At 43.3% G+C, this 21,675-nt stretch overlaps 1 protein-coding gene across 1 annotated transcript in view; it reads right to left on the bottom strand.

Annotated features, from left to right (window-relative positions):
- LOC139406072 (diacylglycerol kinase beta) overlaps window positions 1-21,675 on the bottom strand; it is a 154,788-nt gene that overhangs the window by 10,264 nt on the left and 122,849 nt on the right. The window contains exons 22-23 of the mRNA XM_071148539.1: window positions 16,944-17,034; window positions 13,521-13,722 (exon numbers count right to left, since the gene is read on the bottom strand). Of these exons, the coding sequence (XP_071004640.1) occupies window positions 13,521-13,722; window positions 16,944-17,034 (293 nt within the window). The remainder of the gene's footprint in view (window positions 1-13,520; window positions 13,723-16,943; window positions 17,035-21,675) is intronic.

The following is a 21,675-nucleotide window of genomic DNA, read 5'->3' as shown; positions in this document are numbered from 1 at the left end:
CTCTGCAACTTGATCCTGGACTTCCTGATGGGCCGGTAAGAGTAGGCACCAACACGTCTGCCATGCTGATCCTTAACACTGGGGCCCCCCAGGGGTGTGTACTTAGTCCCATCCTGTATTCCCTGTTCACCCACTCAATGTGAGCAAGACAAAGGAGCTGATCGTGGACTACAGGCGGGCCCAACAGGCCCCCATTAACATCGACGGGGCTGTAGTGGAGAGGGTCTAGAGTTTCAAGTTCCTTGGTGTCCACATCACCAACAAACTATCATGGTCCAAACAAAGCAAGACAGTCGTGAAGAGGGCACAACAAAAACTTTTCCCCCTCAGAGAGTGAAAAGATTTGTCATGGGTCGAGAGCACCGGTTGCATCACCGCCTGATATGGCAACTGCTTGGCATCTGACCGTAAGGCGCTACAGAGGGTAGTGTGAACAGCCTAGTACATCACTAGGACCCAGCTCCCTGTCATCCAGGACCTATATAATAGGCGGTGTCAGAGGAAAGCCCATAAAATTGTCAGAGACTCGAGTCACCCAGTTTAGACTGTTTTCTCTGCTCCCACACGGTTAGCGGTACCGGAGCGCCAAGTCTAGGACCAAAAGGCTACTCAACAGCTTCTACCCCCAATTCATAAAATTACCACCGGACAATTTCAATTGACCCCCCTCCCTTTTGTACAGTGCTGCTACTTGCTGTTTGTTTATTATCTATGCATAGTCACTTCGCCCCAACCTCAACTAGCCTGTACCCCCGCACACTGACTCTGTACCTGTACCCCCTGTATATAGCCTCGTTATTGTTATTGTGTTACTTTTTATTTTAGTCTACTTGGTAAATATTTTCTTCTTCTTGAATTGCACTGTTGGTTAAGGGCTTGTAAGTAAGCATTTCAAGGTAAAGTCTACACTTGTTGTATTCGGCGCATGTGACAAATAAAGTTTGATTTGATTTTGAATGAACTTTAACACAGCACAACTGTTAAATACATTCCAGGCTACCTCATGAAGCTGGTTCAGAGAATGCCAAGACTGTGCGAAGGCAAAGGGTGGCTACTTTGAAGAATCTCAAATAAAAAAATATATTTAGATTTGTTTAACACTATTTCATAGTTTTGATGTCTTCACTATTATTTTACAATGTAGAAAATAGTTTTAAAAAATAAAGAAAAACCCTGGAATGAGTATCTGTGTCCAAACTTTTTACTGCTACTGTATATATCTCAATCAATTCACAACGTCTGTGTATTTACTAATGACACAAAACTGGGAATTATTCTGGGTGAGGAAGAAATCACAAATGTTCCTGCCAGATATGTATATGATTGCCATAGCCTCAGGGACATCCCATGAACATTCATTCTCTGAAGTATTTACATTGTATATACAGTGCCTTGAGAAAGTATTCGGCCCCCTTGAACTTTGCGACATTTTGCCACATTTCAGGCTTCAAACATAAAGATATAAAACTGTATTTTTTTGTGAAGAATCAACAACAAGTGGGACACAATCATGAAGTGGAACGACATTTATTGGATATTTCAAACTTTTTTAACAAATCAAAAACTGAAAAATTGGGCGTGCAAAATTATTCAGCCCCTTAAGTTAATACTTTGTAGCGCCACCTTTTGCTGCGATTACAGCTGTAAGTCGCTTGGGGTATGTCTCTATCAGTTTTGCACATCGAGAGACTGAAATTTTTTCCCATTCCTCCTTGCAAAACAGCTCGAGCTCAGTGAGGTTGGATGGAGAGCATTTGTGAACAGCAGTTTTCAGTTCTTTCCACAGATTCTCGATTGGATTCAGGTCTGGACTTTGACTTGGCCATTCTAACACCTGGATATGTTTATTTTTGAACCATTCCATTGTAGATTTTGCTTTATGTTTTGGATCATTGTCTTGTTGGAAGACAAATCTCCGTCCCAGTCTCAGGTCTTTTGCAGACTTCATCAGGTTTTCTTCCAGAATGGTCCTGTATTTGGCTCCATCCATCTTCCCATCAATTTTAACCATCTTCCCTGTCCCTGCTGAAGAAAAGCAGGCCCAAACCATGATGCTGCCACCACCATGTTTGACAGTGGGGATGGTGTGTTCAGCTGTGTTGCTTTTACGCCAAACATAACGTTTTGCATTGTTGCCAAAAAGTTCAATTTTGGTTTCATCTGACCAGAGCACCTTCTTCCATATGTTTGGTGTGTCTCCCAGGTGGCTTGTGGCAAACTTTAAACAACACTTTTTATGGATATCTTTAAGAAATGGCTTTCTTCTTGCCACTCTTCCATAAAGGCCAGATTTGTGCAATATACGACTGATTGTTGTCCTATGGACAGAGTCTCCCACCTCAGCTGTAGATCTCTGCAGTTCATCCAGAGTGATCATGGGCCTCTTGGCTGCATCTCTGATCAGTCTTCTCCTTGTATGAGCTGAAAGTTTAGAGGGACGGCCAGGTCTTGGTAGATTTGCAGTGGTGTGATACTCCTTCCATTTCAATATTATCGCTTGTACAGTGCTCCTTGGGATGTTTAAAGCTTGGGAAATCTTTTTGTATCCAAATCTGGCTTTAAACTTCTTCACAACAGTATCTCGGACCTGCCTGGTGTGTTCCTTGTTCTTCAGTTTTTGATTTGTTAAAAAAGTTTGAAATATCCAATAAATGTCGTTCCACTTCATGATTGTGTCCCACTTGTTGTTGATTCTTCACAAAAAAATACAGTTTTATATCTTTATGTTTGAAGCCTGAAATGTGGCAAAAGGTCGCAAAGTTCAAGGGGGCCGAATACTTTCGCAAGGCACTGTAACTTACAAGTGATACACAGTGTAACCATCATCCATGTACATTTGTTTTTTATTTGTTCATTTTTTCATAATCATATTTGTATTGAATTAAATGTATCAACTAAAGATTACACAATACAACAGCAGTAGCGTTGTACCTGTATACATGATTATTATAAACTGGATTTCATTATCCTCATTGCATTTACTGAAATGCTGTACCACTATACAGCTTTGGCAATATCTACAAATTGTATTTCAAGCCAATAAAGCAATGAGAGAGAGAGAGAGAGAGAGAGAGAGAGAGAGAGAGAGAGAGAGAGAGAGAGAGAGAGAGAGAGAGAGAGAGAGAGAGAGAGAGAGAGAGAGAGAGAGAGAGAGAGAGAGAGAGAGAGAGAGAGAGAGAGAGAGAGAGAGGAGAGAGAGAGAGAGAGAGAGAGAGAGAGAGGGAGAGAGAGAATCACCATGATACTTTTTTCTCTCCTCTCCAATGTTTCCCGCTCCATCAGATCTGAGATGCTGTACTGCAGCGCTTCGACAATGAGGTAGAACTAATAATAGAGCAGAATAGAGCTCTTACATAACACAGAAACCCAGTGCATTGTGGGATGGATGGCGGGTAGCTGGCCAAACGACTTTTGCTCCTGCCGTGCCACTGGCAAACCCACGCTGGGTATAGTACAGAGATGCTCAACAATTAGGTTAAGACTAATGTGATGCAGTGAAACATACTGTTCACACAACAGTTCAAAGGACTACATTTTTGAATGGGATGTGTTTGTGAGAGAGAGGAGAAAAGGAGAAATATGAAACAGTTCTACAAAATAATGTTTGAGGATTGTGATCAGTCCTTGGCAACCAGTCCTGCTATTCTCCACACCAGTTCAATAGTTTTCATAATGAACCACTTGGATACAATTGCTTTGATGATACTATATGTAGATGTGAACCCCCTGAGAACAACCAGAACAGCCCCTAAGTACAGTACTTGTTCCAATAATTGCTCTGGTATTTATTTATAAACTAGTGTTTGTTGTTGTTTCCTTCCTCTGTCCCCTAGCTCCTGGCTCAGTCCGGATGTCATTGTCTCGGGGTGGCCGCAGTGGAGGCCGGAGTGAGGACAGATGGTCAAGAGGAACTAGACCCCACCATGAAACTGTTACTCCGGTAAAGTAAAGGTGCGTGGGCAGTAAAGGTGTGTGGGCAGGTGTGGCCTGCTTGGCCTGCTGACAGTATACAGGAATGATACACATACCCATTATTAGCTCCTCTCCTCTCACTAACCTTTCCTACATCTTCCTTTCTCACATGCTGTATATTTATACACGTTCTGTTCACATAACACATGCTATCTAATATAACAATAATATTCACATACTCTTTAGCTGTCTATGCATCTCTTGTTAAGATGCTCCAAACTATGTTCTAATGTCATTCCTAAACGACACAGATCTTTTATGATTCAGTTCTCAAGGGAAAAAACCCAATTGAACTTCAAACTCTTCAGATATGAGGGACACTTCTGAAAAGGCTCCTATTATCCCATAAGAAAGCCTGGCTCATTGAACCAGAATTTCTAGACTGTTGTAAGTATGTGCCAGGAAGCAATAGCTCTTCCCACAATCCTCTCTGGGTGGGTAGTTTTATTATATTTGTATCTATTTCTGTCATGGCAAACAACACAGGAGGGAAATGAAAAATTAACCCTTCTGTTTTAGCTGTGTGAGAGAGAGCAACAACAATAATCTGTATGGCAGAGCCCTGAAATAGCCCACACTATGGCAATGGAGGGACTTAAACTAGGAGCTGTTCAGGGGGAGGGTGGGTGGAGATGACTCCTGCAGGGGAGAGGTTGTGGGAACCTGGCCAGGCTTTAACCTGCAATGGCACACCTTTTACCACACACACACACAGAGAGACAGAGAGACAGAGAGAGAGAGAGAGAGAGAGAGAGAGAGAGAGAGAGAGAGAGAGAGAGAGAGAGAGAGAGAGAGAGAGAGAGAGACCCAGGACAACAGCACAATTAGACCCAACCAAATCATGAGAAAACAAAAAGATAATTACTTGACACATTGGAAAGAATTAACAAAAAAACAGAGCAAACTAGAATTCTATTTGGCCTTAAACAGAGAGTACACAGTGGCGGAATACCTGACCACTGTGACTGACCCAAACTTAAGGAAAGATTTGACTATGTACAGACTCAGTGAGCACAGCCTTGCTATTGAGAAAGGACGCCGTAGGCAGACATGGCTCTCAAGAGAAGACAGGCTATGTGCTCACTGCCCACAAAATGAGGTGGAAACTGAGCTACACTTCCTAACCTCCTGCCCAATGTATGACCATATTAGAGAGACATATTTCCCTCAGATTACACAGATCCACAAAGAATTCAAAAACAAATCCAATTTTGATAAACTCCCAAATTCCACAATGTGCCATCACAGCAGCAAGATTTGTGACCTGTTGCCACAAGAAAAGGGCAACCAGTGAAGAACAAACACCACTGTAAATACAACCCATATTTATGCTTATTTATTTTCCCTTGTGTACTTTAAACATTTGTACATTGTTACAACACTGTATATTATATAATATGACATTTGTAATGTCTTTATTGTTTTGAAACTTCTGTATGTGTAATGTTTACTGTTAATTTTTGTTGTTTATTTCACTTTTGTATATTATCTACCTCACTTGCTTTGGTAATGTTATCACATGATTCCCATGCCAATAAAGCCCCTTGAATTGAATTGAATTGAGAGAGAGAGACAGAGAGAGAGAGAGACAGAGAGAGAGAGACAGAGAGCGAGAAAGAGAGAGAGAGAGAGAGAGAGAGATAGAGAGAGACTGAAGAGATAGAGTTGGGGAGGAGGAGGGTGGTAACAAGGGTGCTTCCTGCCCTGTCCCGGTCACTAAAGGACCCATCAGCACCTCCTCTCAAGTGTTCCCCTCCTCTGACCATTATCCATTTCCTCCCCGTCAACAGCAGTAAATAACCCCTGACTTAATCTATAGACAGACAGTATTTTACACTCACCACTTTCCTTCCTTGCTCTGTAACTCGAGCTGGCTTGACTCTAGCTATCTCCTGTTCCCAGTTGTGTGACACTTCCATAGGGTGAACCTTCTAGTTGTAGGAGATTTGTAGGAGGTGAATCAGAAATTTGAGGTGTCAGTCTGGAGAATCAGGCCAGCAGGGTTTTCACTCTGTGGTAAACTGACTGATTGTATTATCTGTAGAGCACAGCTTAAAAAAGCATGATCTTATTGCTGCAGAGTAAACAAGTGTCATCAACAATTAGTCATATGCTGTACACACACACGTACATGCACACAGCTGTGTTTTTTGGAAATTTCTGGATTTCTTTGGGTTGTAAAAATGCTATCACCATTAAAAATCCTATGTTCCCTTACCCCTAAACCTAACCCTTAACCTAAACCAGACCTTTAAGCTTAAAATAGAATTGGAACAAATTCAGGACCTGATGAAAACCCTCTTTTCCAAACAGTTTTGTTTTCCAACCTTTTCAGGACATTAAGGTGAAATGTTAGGACATTGGGGTCCTGATAATGTAGGAAACCAAGTACACACACTCTCACACACACTCCTTTCCCTTTGCCTCTCGAAGAGACGTCCTTCTCCACTCTTCTCTGCATTCTGTTTCCCAGAAGTTAATTTAATAAAGGTTCAACTCTGTGGGATGTAGCTAGACTAAAGCACAACATTCCCTCACATGCACATGCACACACAAACATGCATACACACGCACTTGTGACACACGTGCACAAGAAAGACACACAAACACAGTGCTGAAGAGTAAATGACAATAACCATTCAATTGCATATGCCTAGAAAACATTCAAAATGCAAAAACTCCCCACCCACTCATACACATACTGACACAGACACTCATACACATAGTGACACAGACACTCATACACGTACTGACACAGACACTCATACACGTACTGACACACATACTGACACACATACTCACACATACTGACACAGACACTCATACACGTACTGACACACAGACACTCATATACATACTGACACACAGCCACTCATACACATACTGACACACATACTGACACACAGCCACTCATACACATACTGACACACAGACACTCATATGCATACTGACACACAGACACTCATACACATACTGACACACAGACACTCATACACATACTGACACACAGACACTCATACACATACTGACACACAGACACTCATACACATACTGACACACAGACACTCATATACATACTGAAACACATACTGACACACAGACACTCATATACATACTGACACACAGACACTCATACACATACTGACACACATACTGACACACAGACACTCATACACATACTGACACACAGACACTCATATACATACTGACACACATACTGACACACAGACACCCATACACATACTGACACACAGAGACACCCATACACATACTGACACACAGACAACCATACACATACTGACACACAGACACCCATACACATACTGACACACAGACAACCATACACCTACTGACACACAGACACCCATACACATACTGACACACAGACACCCATACACATACTGACACACAGACACCCATACACATACTGACACACAGACACCCATACACATACTGACACAGACAACCATACACACACAGACACACAACTCATACACATACTGACACACCATACACATACTGACACACAGACACCCATACACATACTGACTGACACACAGACACCCATACACAGACACACAGACACCCATACACATACTGACACACATACTGACACACAGACACCATATACACCTACTGACACACAGACACCCATACACATACTGACACACAGACACCCATACACATACTGACACACAGACACACAGACACCCATACACATACTGACACACAGACACTCATATACATACTGCCACACAGACACCCATACACATACTGACACACAGACACTCATATACATACTGACACACAGACACACACATACTGACACACAGACACACATACTGACACACAGACATACTGACACACAGACACCCATACACATACTGACACACAGACACCCATACACATACTGACACACACAGACACCCATACACATACTGACACACAGACACACATACTGACACACAGACACCCATACACATACTGACACACAGACAACCATACACTACTGACACACAGACACCCATACACATACTGACACACAGACACCCATACACCATACACATACTGACACACAGACACCCATACACATACTGCCACACAGACACCCATACACATACTGACACACAGACACTCATACACATACTGACACACATACTGACACACAGACACTCATACACATACTGACACACAGACACTCATATACATACTGACACACAGACACATACACATATGACACACATACTGACACACAGACACACATACTGACACACAGACACACAGACACCCATACACATATACACATACTGACACACAGACACCCATACACATACTGACACACATACTGACACACAGACACCCATACACATACTGACACACAGACAACCATACACATACTGACACACAGACACCCATACACATACTGCCACACAGACACCCATACACATACTGACACACAGACACTCATATACATACTGACACACAGACACCCATACACATACTGACACACAGACACTCATATACATACTGACACACATACTGACACACAGACACTCATATACATACTGACACACAGACACCCATACACATACTGACACACAGACACCCATACACATACTGACACACATACTGACACACAGACACCCATACACATACTGACACACAGACACCCATACACATACTGACACACAGACACCCATACACATACTGACACACAGACACCCATACACATACTGACACACAGACACACATACTGACACACAGACACATACTGACACACAGACACCCATACACATACTGACACACAGACACCCATACACATACTGACACACATACTGACACACAGACACATACACATGACACACATACTGACACACAGACACATACACATATGACACACAGACAACCAAACACATGACACACAGACACCCATACACATACTGCCACACAGACACCCATACACATACTGACACACAGACACTCATATACATACTGACACACAGACACCCATACACATACTGACACACAGACACTCATATACATACTGACACACATACTGACACACAGACACTCATATACATACTGACACACAGACACCCATACACATACTGACACACAGACACCCATACACATACTGACACACAGACACTCATATACATACTGACACACAGACACTCATACACATACTGACACACAGACACCCATACACATACTGACACACAGACACTCATATACATACTGCCACACAGACACCCATACACATACTGACACACAGACACTCATATACATACTGACACACAGACACCCATACACATACTGACACACAGACACTCATATACATACTGACACACAGACACTCATATACATACTGACACACAGACACCCATACACATACTGACACACAGACACCCATACACATACTGACACACAGACACTCATATACATACTGACACACAGACACTCATACACATACTGACACACAGACACCCATACACATACTGACACACAGACACTCATATACATACTGCCACACAGACACCCATACACATACTGACACACAGACACTCATATACATACTGACACACAGACACCCATACACATACTGACACACAGACACTCATATACATACTGACACACAGACACTCATATACATACTGACACACAGACACCCATACACATATGACACACAGACACCCATACACATACTGACACACAGACACTCATATACATACTGACACACAGACACTCATACACATACTGACACACAGACACCCATACACATACTGACACACAGACACTCATATACATACTGACACACAGACACTCATATACATACTGACACACATACTGACACACAGACACTCATACACATACTGACACACAGACACTCATATACATACTGACACACAGACACTCATATACATACTGACACACAGACACTCATATACATACTGACACACAGACACTCATATACATACTGACACACAGACACTCATGCAAAACAAAAAGTCGTAAAACACAGTGCTGTGAGCGTAGTGCAAATAGCAAGCAAGGCAGATCGTTTAAAGGTAAGTCATGACCTGACAGCTTAAAAGCACTGTTAATCAGTGTGCCTGAGGCAAACAAACATTGCTTGACATTTGATGATATCGATTTTTCATTGACCTGAAAAGGGCCAGGAATGCCAGACTGTAATTAGGCTAGTAGTAGGAGCCATGACAGTTCACTGTTGCGGTGTTCAGGAGTCAGAAATGCAGATGGGGCAACACCAATGATAAGATGCAATGGACATTGTCTCATGTCAGATGACGTCACATTGAGTGTGTGAACAGGAGTTGTTAGCATCCCCGCCTTTTGTTTCATATGGATTGATTTGAGACTGGTTCAGAGACTTAGTTAGATCATTTTCATGCACATTTCAAATTTCATAAATACTGATTCTACCATCACAAAACACCTTAGCTAAATGTAGAATTAGGTAATGAATACTTTCTCATTAAAAACCGTTAATATTAGCTACAGGTTTATAGTTTTTTTGGTGAGATTAACTCTGACACTTTTTTGACTGAGGATGAAAGAGGGTTCAGTGGACGATGGCACCTTTGTGACATTTTTGAATGTTAGGACAGAATATTGTATGAGTGTTTGTGAGTTATCAGGCAGATCAGTGTAGACGGCTATCTGACATGAGACAATGATGTTATGAAACTTCACAAGTCACAAAACAGACTATTTGAGAATGAAATGAAAGAATGAAATGTCTTCATGTCTCAGTTAACTGGTCAATTACCAAAGTTATTGCCAAAACACGTTCACACCATAGTCCACAAAACAACAACAAAAGTTACTGTGCTCACAGCCAATATGACATTGCGTGAGATGCATTCATATACACTCTGTTTGTGTGTATGCATCTGAGAGGGGACAGGAGGGGACAGGGTTGTCACTCAGTAATCTCTTGAGAGAGAGAGAGAGAGAGAGAGAGAGAGAGAGAGAGAGAAGCTGGGGCGTTGGCCTCGGAGGGAGCGTGTTTAGGTGGTCAGGTGAGAGGCCGGGGGGAGGGTGACAACGTGAGAGCGTACTGTACAGTATGTTACAGTACGGTAGTGCTGAAGGGCAGGTCATAGAGGCTCAACTGTTGCTAAGGCACAAGCAGTTGAGCCCGGTGAAGGCTGCCTGGAGGGCAGTTAAAGATTAATGATATGAGTCACACAGCTGGCAGCAAATCCTCCTTGTTTGCTCTCTCTCTCTCTCTCTCTCTCTCTCTCTCTCTCTCTCTCTCTCTCTCTCTCTCTCTCATTCACTTACTCTTTCTACCTTCTCTCTAGCTTACTCTGTCTTCCTCTCTCTAGCTTTCTGTCTTTCCCTCTCTCCACCCCTCTCTCATTTCTCTCTCAGTCTCTTGCTTCCCCTCTCTCTCCAGCTTTCTCTGTCTTTCCCTCTCTCCACCCCTCTCTCATTTCTCTCTCAGTCTCTGGCTTCCCCTCTCTCTCCAGCTTTCTCTGTCTTTCCCTCTCTCCACCCCTTTCTCATTTCTCTCTGTCTCTTTCTGCCTCTCTCTCTGGTTCAGTGGAGCCGAAGGTCTCCATGGAAACAGGATTCAAACTAGTTCAGTCAGGAACGAGAAGCACAGATGCGGGGTGGTTAAGGAAGAGAGAGAAAGAGGATGAATGAAAGAGGAAGAGCGAGGAGGAAGAGTGAGAGTGTCATAGACAGGAAGTGATGTAACAAATAGAGGACAAAGAATCTGCCTTTTCACTGCAAAGAATCTGCCATCATCATCATCATCCTCACTGCCATCGTCATCATCATCATCACTACCATCGTCATCATCATCATCATCACTGCCATTATTATCATCATCATCCTCACTGCCATCATCATCCTCACTGCCATTATCATCATCATCATCCTTAATACCATCATCATCCTCCTCACTGCCATCGACATCATCATCATAACCACTACCATCATCATCATCCTCACTGCCATCGTCGTTATCATCATCACTGCCATTATCATCATCCTTAATACCACCATCATCATCATCATCATCATCATCATCCTCTCTGTCATCGTCATCATCACTACCATCATCATCATCCTCACTACCATCGTCCTCACTACCATATGTCTGTCTGCTTACACACAGGGCATGTTTTGGGACAGTAATAATGAGGCCAGAGAAGACTGTAGGCACAAGAGAAAGAGAGATGGACAGATAGAGGGGGTGCGGGGCAGTTAAATAAGAGGAGAGGGAGCTTCTGTTTCCCTCCTTCCCTCCTCTCCTCCCCTCTTTCCTTTCCTCTTCTCCCCTCCTCTCCTCTTTCCTCCTCTCCCCTTCTCTCCTCTCTCTCCTATTTCCCCCCCTTCTCTATCTTTCCCTCCCCTCCTCTCCTCTTTCCTCCTCTCCCCTTCTCTCCTCTTTCCCCCCCTCCTCTATCTTTCCCTCCCTTCCTCTCCTCTCCCCTTCCCTCCTTTCCCCTCTTATCCTCTCCTCTCCTCCGCTCAGCAGAGTGAAACAGACCCGCTAGCCCAGCATCCAGCAGCCCAGCCTCTGAGGAAGTGTTCAGTGTTCTTGGTTAATTCATGGCATCCGAAAACAGCTGCTTGTCACCGACCTTGGCCAGTGTGCACCAGGTCCTGCAAGCACAGCTCGTCCACAATGTGTGTGTGTGTGTCAGCGGCTCGGCGCAGCTCGTACCCAATGTCCTCTGGGGCAGATGTTCATGGGGGCCACAGCATCACCCGGGTGGCGCAGTGGTCTAAGGCACTGCATCTCAGTGCAAGAGGCGTCACTACAGTCCCTGGTTCAAATCCAGGCTGTATCACATCCGGACGTGATTGGGAGTCCCATAGGGCGGCACACAATTGGCCCAGCATTGTCCAGGTTTGACCGGGGTAGGCCGTCATTGTAAATAGTAATTTGTTCTTAACTGACTTGCCTAGTTAAATAAAGGTCAAATTAAAAAGTAAATAAAAAAAGAGCTGACATTCTACTGGTCGCTGGCTGGTGGGTGAAAGTATGAACACTTACAAAATGACACTAGAACTGTTTAGTGATCCCTCCCAGTCTCTCACAGACAAGCTTCAACAGAAAGTGCAGGCTAACTCGTTCCATATGGCAAGCCTGGGCTACGGAAGGGGAAGAGAGGGAAGGGAATACAAGACTTCCCTAAGTGTGGAAATGACATAGTGTTTGGCATACAACTACGAGGCTTATGTGGTCAAGAAATGGCAGACCAATCAGACACAATGGATCCTTTGACACCCATTGAACCACATTACACTAAATCCTAATGGCTGAAATCAAGAACATTATATAGTGGTATATTGAAGAGGCCAGAACTGGCCCCACTTCCCAACTTAGGCCTTTTCCCACTATAGAGCTGAGGCAAGCCATGCTGAACCAAACTGTACTGAGCTGGCCTGGTTATGCATCCACATTAGTTACTGGAACTGTTCTGAAAAGGACACGGAAAAGATCAGGATAGTGTGAAAAGGGTACATCACACTGGTGTTGCTGAGGGCGAGTTTAGTTGACTCACCCTGAACACAGAATTTGAGCTCCTTTATATCGATGACGGTACTGGCGGGCATCCTGTCTGGAACCTTCTTGCTCATACGGCTGTAGTTCCTCCTCTTCTTGGTCTCGCCCCACAGGTTGGAGCCGCCATGCATGCTGGGTATGTTGAGGACGGCGATGCCTTCCAACGACGTGCTGCTGAGGTCCAGGATGATACCATCACACTGAGGGAGAAAGAGAGAGGGGAAGTGATGGAGGAGGGTAGAGCGAGGGAGAGAGGGGGAGGGAAGGAGAGAAAGAGAGAAATAAATAAATAGAAAGAGGAGGAGAGGGAGAGGGAGATAAAGAGAGAGAGAGGGAGAACGAGAGAAAGAGAGATGGAGAGATAAAGAGAGAGGTAGAAAGAGTGAAAGAGACAGAGGGGAGGGGAGATGAGAGAGAGAGATCATGAACAAATACTTGAAACAATGGCTGAGACAGAACTGTGGACCCTAATAGATAGCCTAGAGTATCTTCAAGGAGGCTTCGCAGCGCTGCTACTTGCTAATTACAGGCGCAGCGGTCTAAGGCACTGCATCTCAGTGCTAGAGGCGTCACTACAGACAACCTGGTTCGAATCCAGGCTGTATCCCAACCGGCCGTGATTGGGAGTCCCATAAGGCGGCGCACAATTGGCCCAGCGTCGTCCGGGTTTGGCCGGTTTAGACCGTCATTGTAAATAAGAATTTGATCTTAATTGACTACCTAGTTAAATTTAAAAAACAGTGTCAAAAAGGGCTCCTCTTCAAAAGGTACTTAGAGATAATTGTCTTTTCTGCACATCCATTCAAGGCAAGAACTATAGAGATTACATCCTTGTGTTTTCATTGAAGCTATGCTAATGAATGGTGTCACCTGACAGTATGTTTCATGTGAACCACAGACAGTATAAGGCTATCTGTTACAGATTGAAAATCAAAGGGGCCTTCTACTGTGATGGAGAATAATAGAATATTGTTTATAACAGTATCCATGTGTGGATATTGGGAGGAGCAATGGTATACAATGAATCATTTTTACAGTAGCATCACAGTGCATGTTTGTATCAATACATTACATAATGTTGCCTTTGAGCGTTCTACCAGACTGTGTATCGAAATTCTAGAAGAAAACAACCTCTGTGTCCCAGCTAGTGATTAACTAGAAAATGTACACATTCTTTGTGTACACTTCGACATTGTCGGTCCAAGTGTGCACTTTTCCATAAAGTCCCTATCAACAAATGTGTTCAAATAAGCTAATGTAGAAACAGAAAAAGAAAACACATTCACAATATTCAGCGACCACCCTCGGTGAAAGCAAATGATGTTTGAATGTACCTCAACCCACAAGTGCTGTCAGAGCAAAGAAATATTTAGGTTTGAGTGCCCATGAAAAACAGTTTCAGGAACACACACAGAATATGACTCACACATACTCTCACGCGCATACGCGCGCACACACGCACACACACACACACACACACACAGTCTAGAAAGTGCTTTCATTGTCAGTCTACTCTGTGAAGCTTTTAATAGCCCAGTTTAATTACATCTTGCAGGGCGATATAACTTCAGTGGTGAATCCTGCTACACCACATTTTACCACCCATCACTCTGTTCTCTGCTTCAAGGCATTAAACCGGGGATTTGACTGCTTGGCAGACTGTCTGTCTGTCTGTCTGTCAGGTCTGTCTGTGTGTGTGTCTGTTACACACTGAAAATAGTGGAGGCTCCTCAGTGAATTTCATAAAAATAAAAAGCGAAACATTAAAGATATCCTTTTTGAATGCAACTATACTAAATATATTCACGTCACCAAATAATTGATTAAAACACACTGTTTTGGAATGAAGGTCTACAGTAGCCTCACAGCACTCTGTAGGGTAGCACCATGGTGTAGCCGGAGGACAGCTAGCTTCCGTCCTCCTCTGGGTACATTAACTTCAATGCAAAACCTAGGAGGCTCATGGTTCTCACCCCCTTCCATAGACTTATATAGTAATTTTGACAACTTTCAGAGGATGTCCTCCAACCTATCAGAGCTCTTGCAGCATGAACTGACATGTTGCCTACCCAATCAAAAGATCAGAGAATGAATCTAATACTAAAAGTGTAAGCTACAGCTAGTTAGCACTGCAGTGCATAAAATGTGGTGAGTAGTTGACTCAAAGAGAGAGAAAGACAATAGTTGAACAGTTTTGAACAAATTAATTTATTCCAAAATTAAGGAGAAGCGAGAGAGAAAGAGAGCTAGCTATATTTGGTTGTATTGTTTTTGCCTACTCAAACACCTGGCTCAAACAGAGAGGGATGCTATGTTAGCTAGCAGGCTATCCAACACCGGAACTCTTCCAATTCAAGGCAATCTTTAGATTTTTATTAATTTATTGCCACTGGGGCCCGCCGGTGTAATTGCTACTTTCTGACTGTACACGGTACTTGTGTTAGTTCTAGTAGATACAGTATGTTGACTATGACGTGACAACGATGTAGGCTGTGTGTAGTGGTTAGCGGTCATTATATGAACGTTTTTCACCTGGTTACAAACAGCTGATGTGTTGTGCACTGAAGTCCACAAGCGAAGGAAAAAAGTGAGAGGAGGAGAGCGTGTAGATAGTTGCGAGAAGGATCATGCTGTTTTTATGTGGCTGCTATGAAAGTGAACTGTGTTTACGTGTGATCAGGGGTGTATAGATGCAGTGTGCAAGGCGGTATTGAATGTGTCACTGTCTGTCACCTTGATTACAAAACATTATATCGACCTGTGCACCTACTTTGTAGCAACCTCATGATGGGTACAGGGAAAATTTGAGTATAATGTAGTAGCCTAAACCTATAGATGTTACATTAAGCTGGGTGAATGGAATATGAATGACAGTCATCCAATTTGCTGCAATAGAAATAAGGCCATGCTCACAAAAACAGGATCATCCTCCTTAATCTTAAACAGCACTGACTGCCACTGTTGTGTGTATAATGAAGCCTTCGCTGAGAGATAAGAATAGCTACCTTCCCCATGGGATTAAAATAATTTGTTTTAATTTCACTTTGATGTCTTTTAAGATGTCTTTTTTTGTTTGCAGGTTAAAGTCTGTCATTTAAAAGAAAATTAAAACAACAGCGGTGAACTGTTTAAACTTTGTCATCCCAAGATGTCCATAAGATGTGTTGATAAACAATTTAAATCACCAACTGATCTCCAGCCAAAGTGAAACTCTTGAGAGAGAGAGAGAGAGAGAGAGAGAGAGAGAGACAGAGAGGGAGAGACAGAGAGAGAGAGAGAGCGAGAGAGAAACAGAGACAGTGAGAGAGAGAGAGCGAGAGCGAGAGAGAGAGAGAGAGAGAGAGAGAGAGAGAGAGAGAGAGAAAATAACATTTTGGTGCTGTCAAAAAAAGTCCAGCTAAAGGGAATACCGGTGACTCACCTCCACTTCGATACACTCGTTGAGTTTCTTGCAAGTGGCGGAGATGGTCTCTGTGGTGCCAAACTCAAAGTACCACAACTTGTTCTTCATTCTGTCAATCAAACAGGAAGGAACAGGAAGAGAAAGAGAGGAAGTGTCATCAGGGGTACTACAGTTGCACTGGTTTTTACTGTATTTCCATTATTCATTGATTCTTTGGCAGAATATGTCAACGCATAGGAAGCCTACGGTACATGGAATAAACTGTGTTAATATTCAGCAAACTTAACATGTGTAAATATTTGTATGAACATAACAATATTCAACAACTGAGACATAAACTGAACAAGTTCCACAGACATGTGACTAACAGACATGGAAAAATGTGTCCCTGAACAAAGGGGGGGGGGGGGGGGTCAAAATCCAAAGTAAAAGTCAGTATCTGGTGTGGCCACCAGCTGCATTAAGTACTGCAGTGCATCTCCTCCTCATGGACTGCACCAGATTTGCCAGATCTTGCTGTGAGATGTTACCCCACTCTTCCACCAAGGCACCTGCAAGTTCCTGGACATTTCTGGGGGGGAATGGCCCTAGCCCTCACTCTCTGATCCAACTAGTCCCAGACGTGCTCAATGGGATTGAGATCCGGACTCTTCGCTGGCCATGGCAGAACACTGACATTCCTGTTTTGCGGGAAATCACGCACAGAACGAGCAATATGGCTGGTGGCATTGTCATGCTGGAGGGTCATGTCAGGATGAGCCTGCAGGAAGGGTACCACATAAGGGAGGAGGATGTCTTCCCTGTAACGCACAGCATTGGGATTGCCTGCAATGACAACAATCTCATTGGAGCCTCCACCTCCACATCGATCCAGCTCCAGCTCATTCCTTTGACGATAAATGCGAATCCGATCATCACCCCTGGTGAGACAAATCCGTGACTCGTCAATGAAGAACACTTTTTGCCAGTCCTGTCTGGTCCAGCGATGGTGGGTTTGTGCCCATAGGCGACGTTGTTGCCGGTGATGTCTGGTGAGGACCTGCCTTACAACAGGCCTACAAGCCCTCAGTCCAGCCTCTCTCAGCCTATTGCGGACAGTCTGAGCACTGATGGAGAGATTGTGCGTTCCTGGTGCAACTCGGGCAGTTGTTGTTGCCATCCTGTACCTGTCCCGTAGGTGTGATGTTTGGATGTACCGATCCTGTGCAGGTGTTGTTACACGTGGTCTGTCACTGCGAGGACAATCAGCTGTCCGTCCTGTCTCCCTCTAGCACTGTCTTAGGCATCTCACAGTACGGACATTGCAATGTATTGCCCTGGCCACATCTGCAGTCCTCATGCCTCCTTGCAGCATGCCTAAGGCACATTTACGCAGATGAGCAGGGACCCTGGGTATCTTTCTTTTGTTTTTTTTCAGAGTCAGTAGAAAGTCCTCTTTAGTGTCCTACGTTTTCATAGCTGTGATCTTAATTGCCTACCGTCTGTAAGCTTAACGACCGTTCCACAGGTGCATGTTCATTAATTGTGTATGGTTCATTGAACAAGCATGGGAAACAGTGTTGAAACCCTTTACAAAGAAGATGTGTGAAATTATTTGGATTTTTACGAATTATCTTTGAAAGACAGGGTCCTGAAAAAGCGACGTGTCTCTTTTTGCTGAGTTTAGTTGTCTACTATCCAAGTCCTGTCAGGGTAGGGAAATTAAACACAACAACTTTTGACAGTTTTCTGTCATGTTTGCTGTCATGTGAGGATCAGGTCGAAGCACTGCTAATGCAGCCCAACACCTAAACTCAACTAGGGGACAGCATTTCATTTTCAGAGCAATGAAGCACACAGGACACCTCCACATGGTCATTTTCGCTTCAGCAAAGGCTTGCATGACAACAATGACTTTGGGTGTGGAACAGCGACCAAGCCTACCATAAGATCATGTTTAATGACCCCCCTCCCCCCCACCACCACCCCAATTCAAAAACATACAACAACCTTTAGCCCTACAAAGTTGAAGTTCATGTTTAGTTCTGCCCTGGAGTTTGGCTTGCCAGAGGAGACCTGTGTGGCATTTTTGTAAATGTAGATGTATCACTTTTTCTGTGATTTACACTAGTAACAAAGATGCATACAGAGGTGATATGCACATCCTAAACTTCAGAAAACCTGTACTGGGCAAAACATACGGTAGATTAAGAAAGGGAAGCCCTGCACACTGTCCAAGGATTCTCCCTAGTGCTTTAGTCCTGCATCATGATACAACAAAGAATCATGTAACAAAAGACAAAGGATTAATGCTTCTGACTGTCAACACAGCCTGGATTCAAGAGAGAGAGAGGAACTGAACAGAGAGGTAAGGAAATTAACTTAACTGCAATTACATTTAACTATAATGAATCATTTTGATTTCCTCCATTTTATGATCAGATTACAACATCCTTGTCCCCAGGGGAAAGAATTGCCTATCTAAATGGATCTGGATTGTAAAGACTTGGACTCTACTGTCCTACTGAGCCCTGCTATTTCATCTCTTCTACTGTACCTCCCCAGTCCTGGTGAAAGGTTGATGGGCTACACAAAGAAACCTCAGTGAGACAGCTGTTAGGTGTGGGAAAGGAACATCACTGGCTGTGAAGAGAGATTCAAATCCCCAAGGGCAACATGAGCCAGTATTGGGAGTGTGTGTGTGTGTGTGTGTGTGTGTGTGTGTGTGTGTGTGTGTGTGTGTGTGTGTGTGTGTGTGTGTGTGTGTGTGTGTGTGTGTGTGTGTGTGTGTGTGTGTGTGTGTGACAGACAGACAGACAGACAGACAGACAGACAGACAGACAGAGACAGTGTGTCGATACTGATCAATCAGACAGACAAGGCTGTACATTTCAGACTGCAAGAATCAGCCTTCAGTCGTTCACTGCATGGTCCTACACAACACCTCCGTCTGCACCTCATCCTGTACCAGGCCTCAGAACATTTACTGCTTCCCTGAGGACTTGTTCTACTCAACGACTACAGTGAAAGGCACAATTATTTCACGGTCAGTCTGGTCAAAACAAAAAGTCATGTGTTGTACTTCTTCTATGCTAACAAGAAATCAGGTCAGTTTTACAGTGTGTTCCAGAAACATGGCAAACACAGGTCTAGCTGTCTTGCTGATATTGACAACATGGTTATTGGTAAAGCGAGCTCTGTTGCCATGTGGGCAAAGCCGGTACCATGTTACTGTTACACAGTGGTGCAGCAGGGCTCTCTAGACTAGACATCAGTGTATTTCAGTACAGTGGGAATAAACCAAACAAACACAATGTGTCAATCTAAGCTTTAGAGGGAGATATACACTACCGGTCCAAAATGTTCTAACACCTACTCATTCAAGGGTTTTTCTTTATTTTGACTATTTTCTACGTTGTAGAATAATAGTGAAGACATCACAACTATGAAATAACACATATGAAATCATGTAATAACCAAAAAAGTGTTGAACAAATCAAAATGTATTTTATATTTGAGATTCTTCAAACTAGCCACCCTTTGCCTTGATGACAGCTTTGCACACTCTTGGCATTCTCTCAACCAGCTTCATGCATTTCAATTAACAGGTGTTTCTTGTTAAAAGTTCATTTGTTGAATTTCTTTCCTTCTTAGTGTGTTTGAGCCAATCAGTTGTGTTGTGACAAGGTAGGGGTGGTTTACACAAGATAGCCCTATTTAGTTAAAGACCAAGTCCATAGTATGAGAAGAACAGCTCAAATGAACAAAGATAAACGACAGTCCATCATTACTTTAAGACGAGGTCAGTCAATACGGAAAATTTCAAAAACTTTGAAAGTTTCTTCAAGTGCAGTCGCAAAAACCATCAAGTGCCCTGATGAAACTGGCTGTCATGAGGACCGCCACAGGAATGGAAGACCCAGAGTTACCTCTGAGGATAAGTTCATTAGAGTTACCAGCCTCAGAAATTGCAGCCCAAAAAATGCTTCACAGAGTTCAAGGAACATACACATCTCAACATCAACTGTTCAAAGGAGACTGTGTGAATCATGCTTTCATGGTCGAATTGCTGCAAAGAAACCACTACTAAGCGACACCAATAAGAAGAAGAGACTTGCTTGGGCCAAGAAGCAAGAGCAATGGACATTAGACTAGACATTAGAATTCAAGGCACACTTATCCAGCATGGCTACCACAGCATTCTGCAGTGATGCACCATCCTATCTGGTTTGAACTTAGTGGGACTTTCATTTGTTTTTCAACAGGACAATGACCCAACAAACCTCCAGGCTGTGTTAAGGGCTATTTTACCAAGAAGCAGAGTGATGGAGTGCTGCATCAGATGACCTGGCCTCCACAATCCCCCGACCTCAACCAAATTGAGATGGTTTGGGATGAGTCGGACTGCAGAGTGAAGGAAAAGCAGTCAACAAATGCTCAGCATATGTGGGAACTCCTTCAAGACGGTTGGAAAAGAATTCCACTTGAAGCTGATTGAGAGAATGGCAAGAGTGTACAAAGCTGTCATCAAAGCAAAGGGTGCTATTTGAAGAGTCTCAAATATAAAAATAGACTATTATCCTGCAATGTAGAAAATAGTAAAAATAAAGAAAAACCCTTGAATGAGTAGGTGTTCTAAAACTTTTGACCGGTAGTGTATGCTTTTTACTACATTAGCTAGGTACTTGTAACATATGTCCCTCCAGAGTCTCAAACTGTAAGTATAGTTCAAAGCAGCTTGCCACCTCAGTAACTACCCCATAATCATCCA

Source organism: Oncorhynchus clarkii, chromosome 3 (genome assembly GCF_045791955.1).
Source record: "Oncorhynchus clarkii lewisi isolate Uvic-CL-2024 chromosome 3, UVic_Ocla_1.0, whole genome shotgun sequence".
Taxonomy (NCBI): Eukaryota; Metazoa; Chordata; class Actinopteri; order Salmoniformes; family Salmonidae; genus Oncorhynchus; species Oncorhynchus clarkii.
This window is presented reverse-complemented; position numbering and strand designations above follow the sequence as displayed.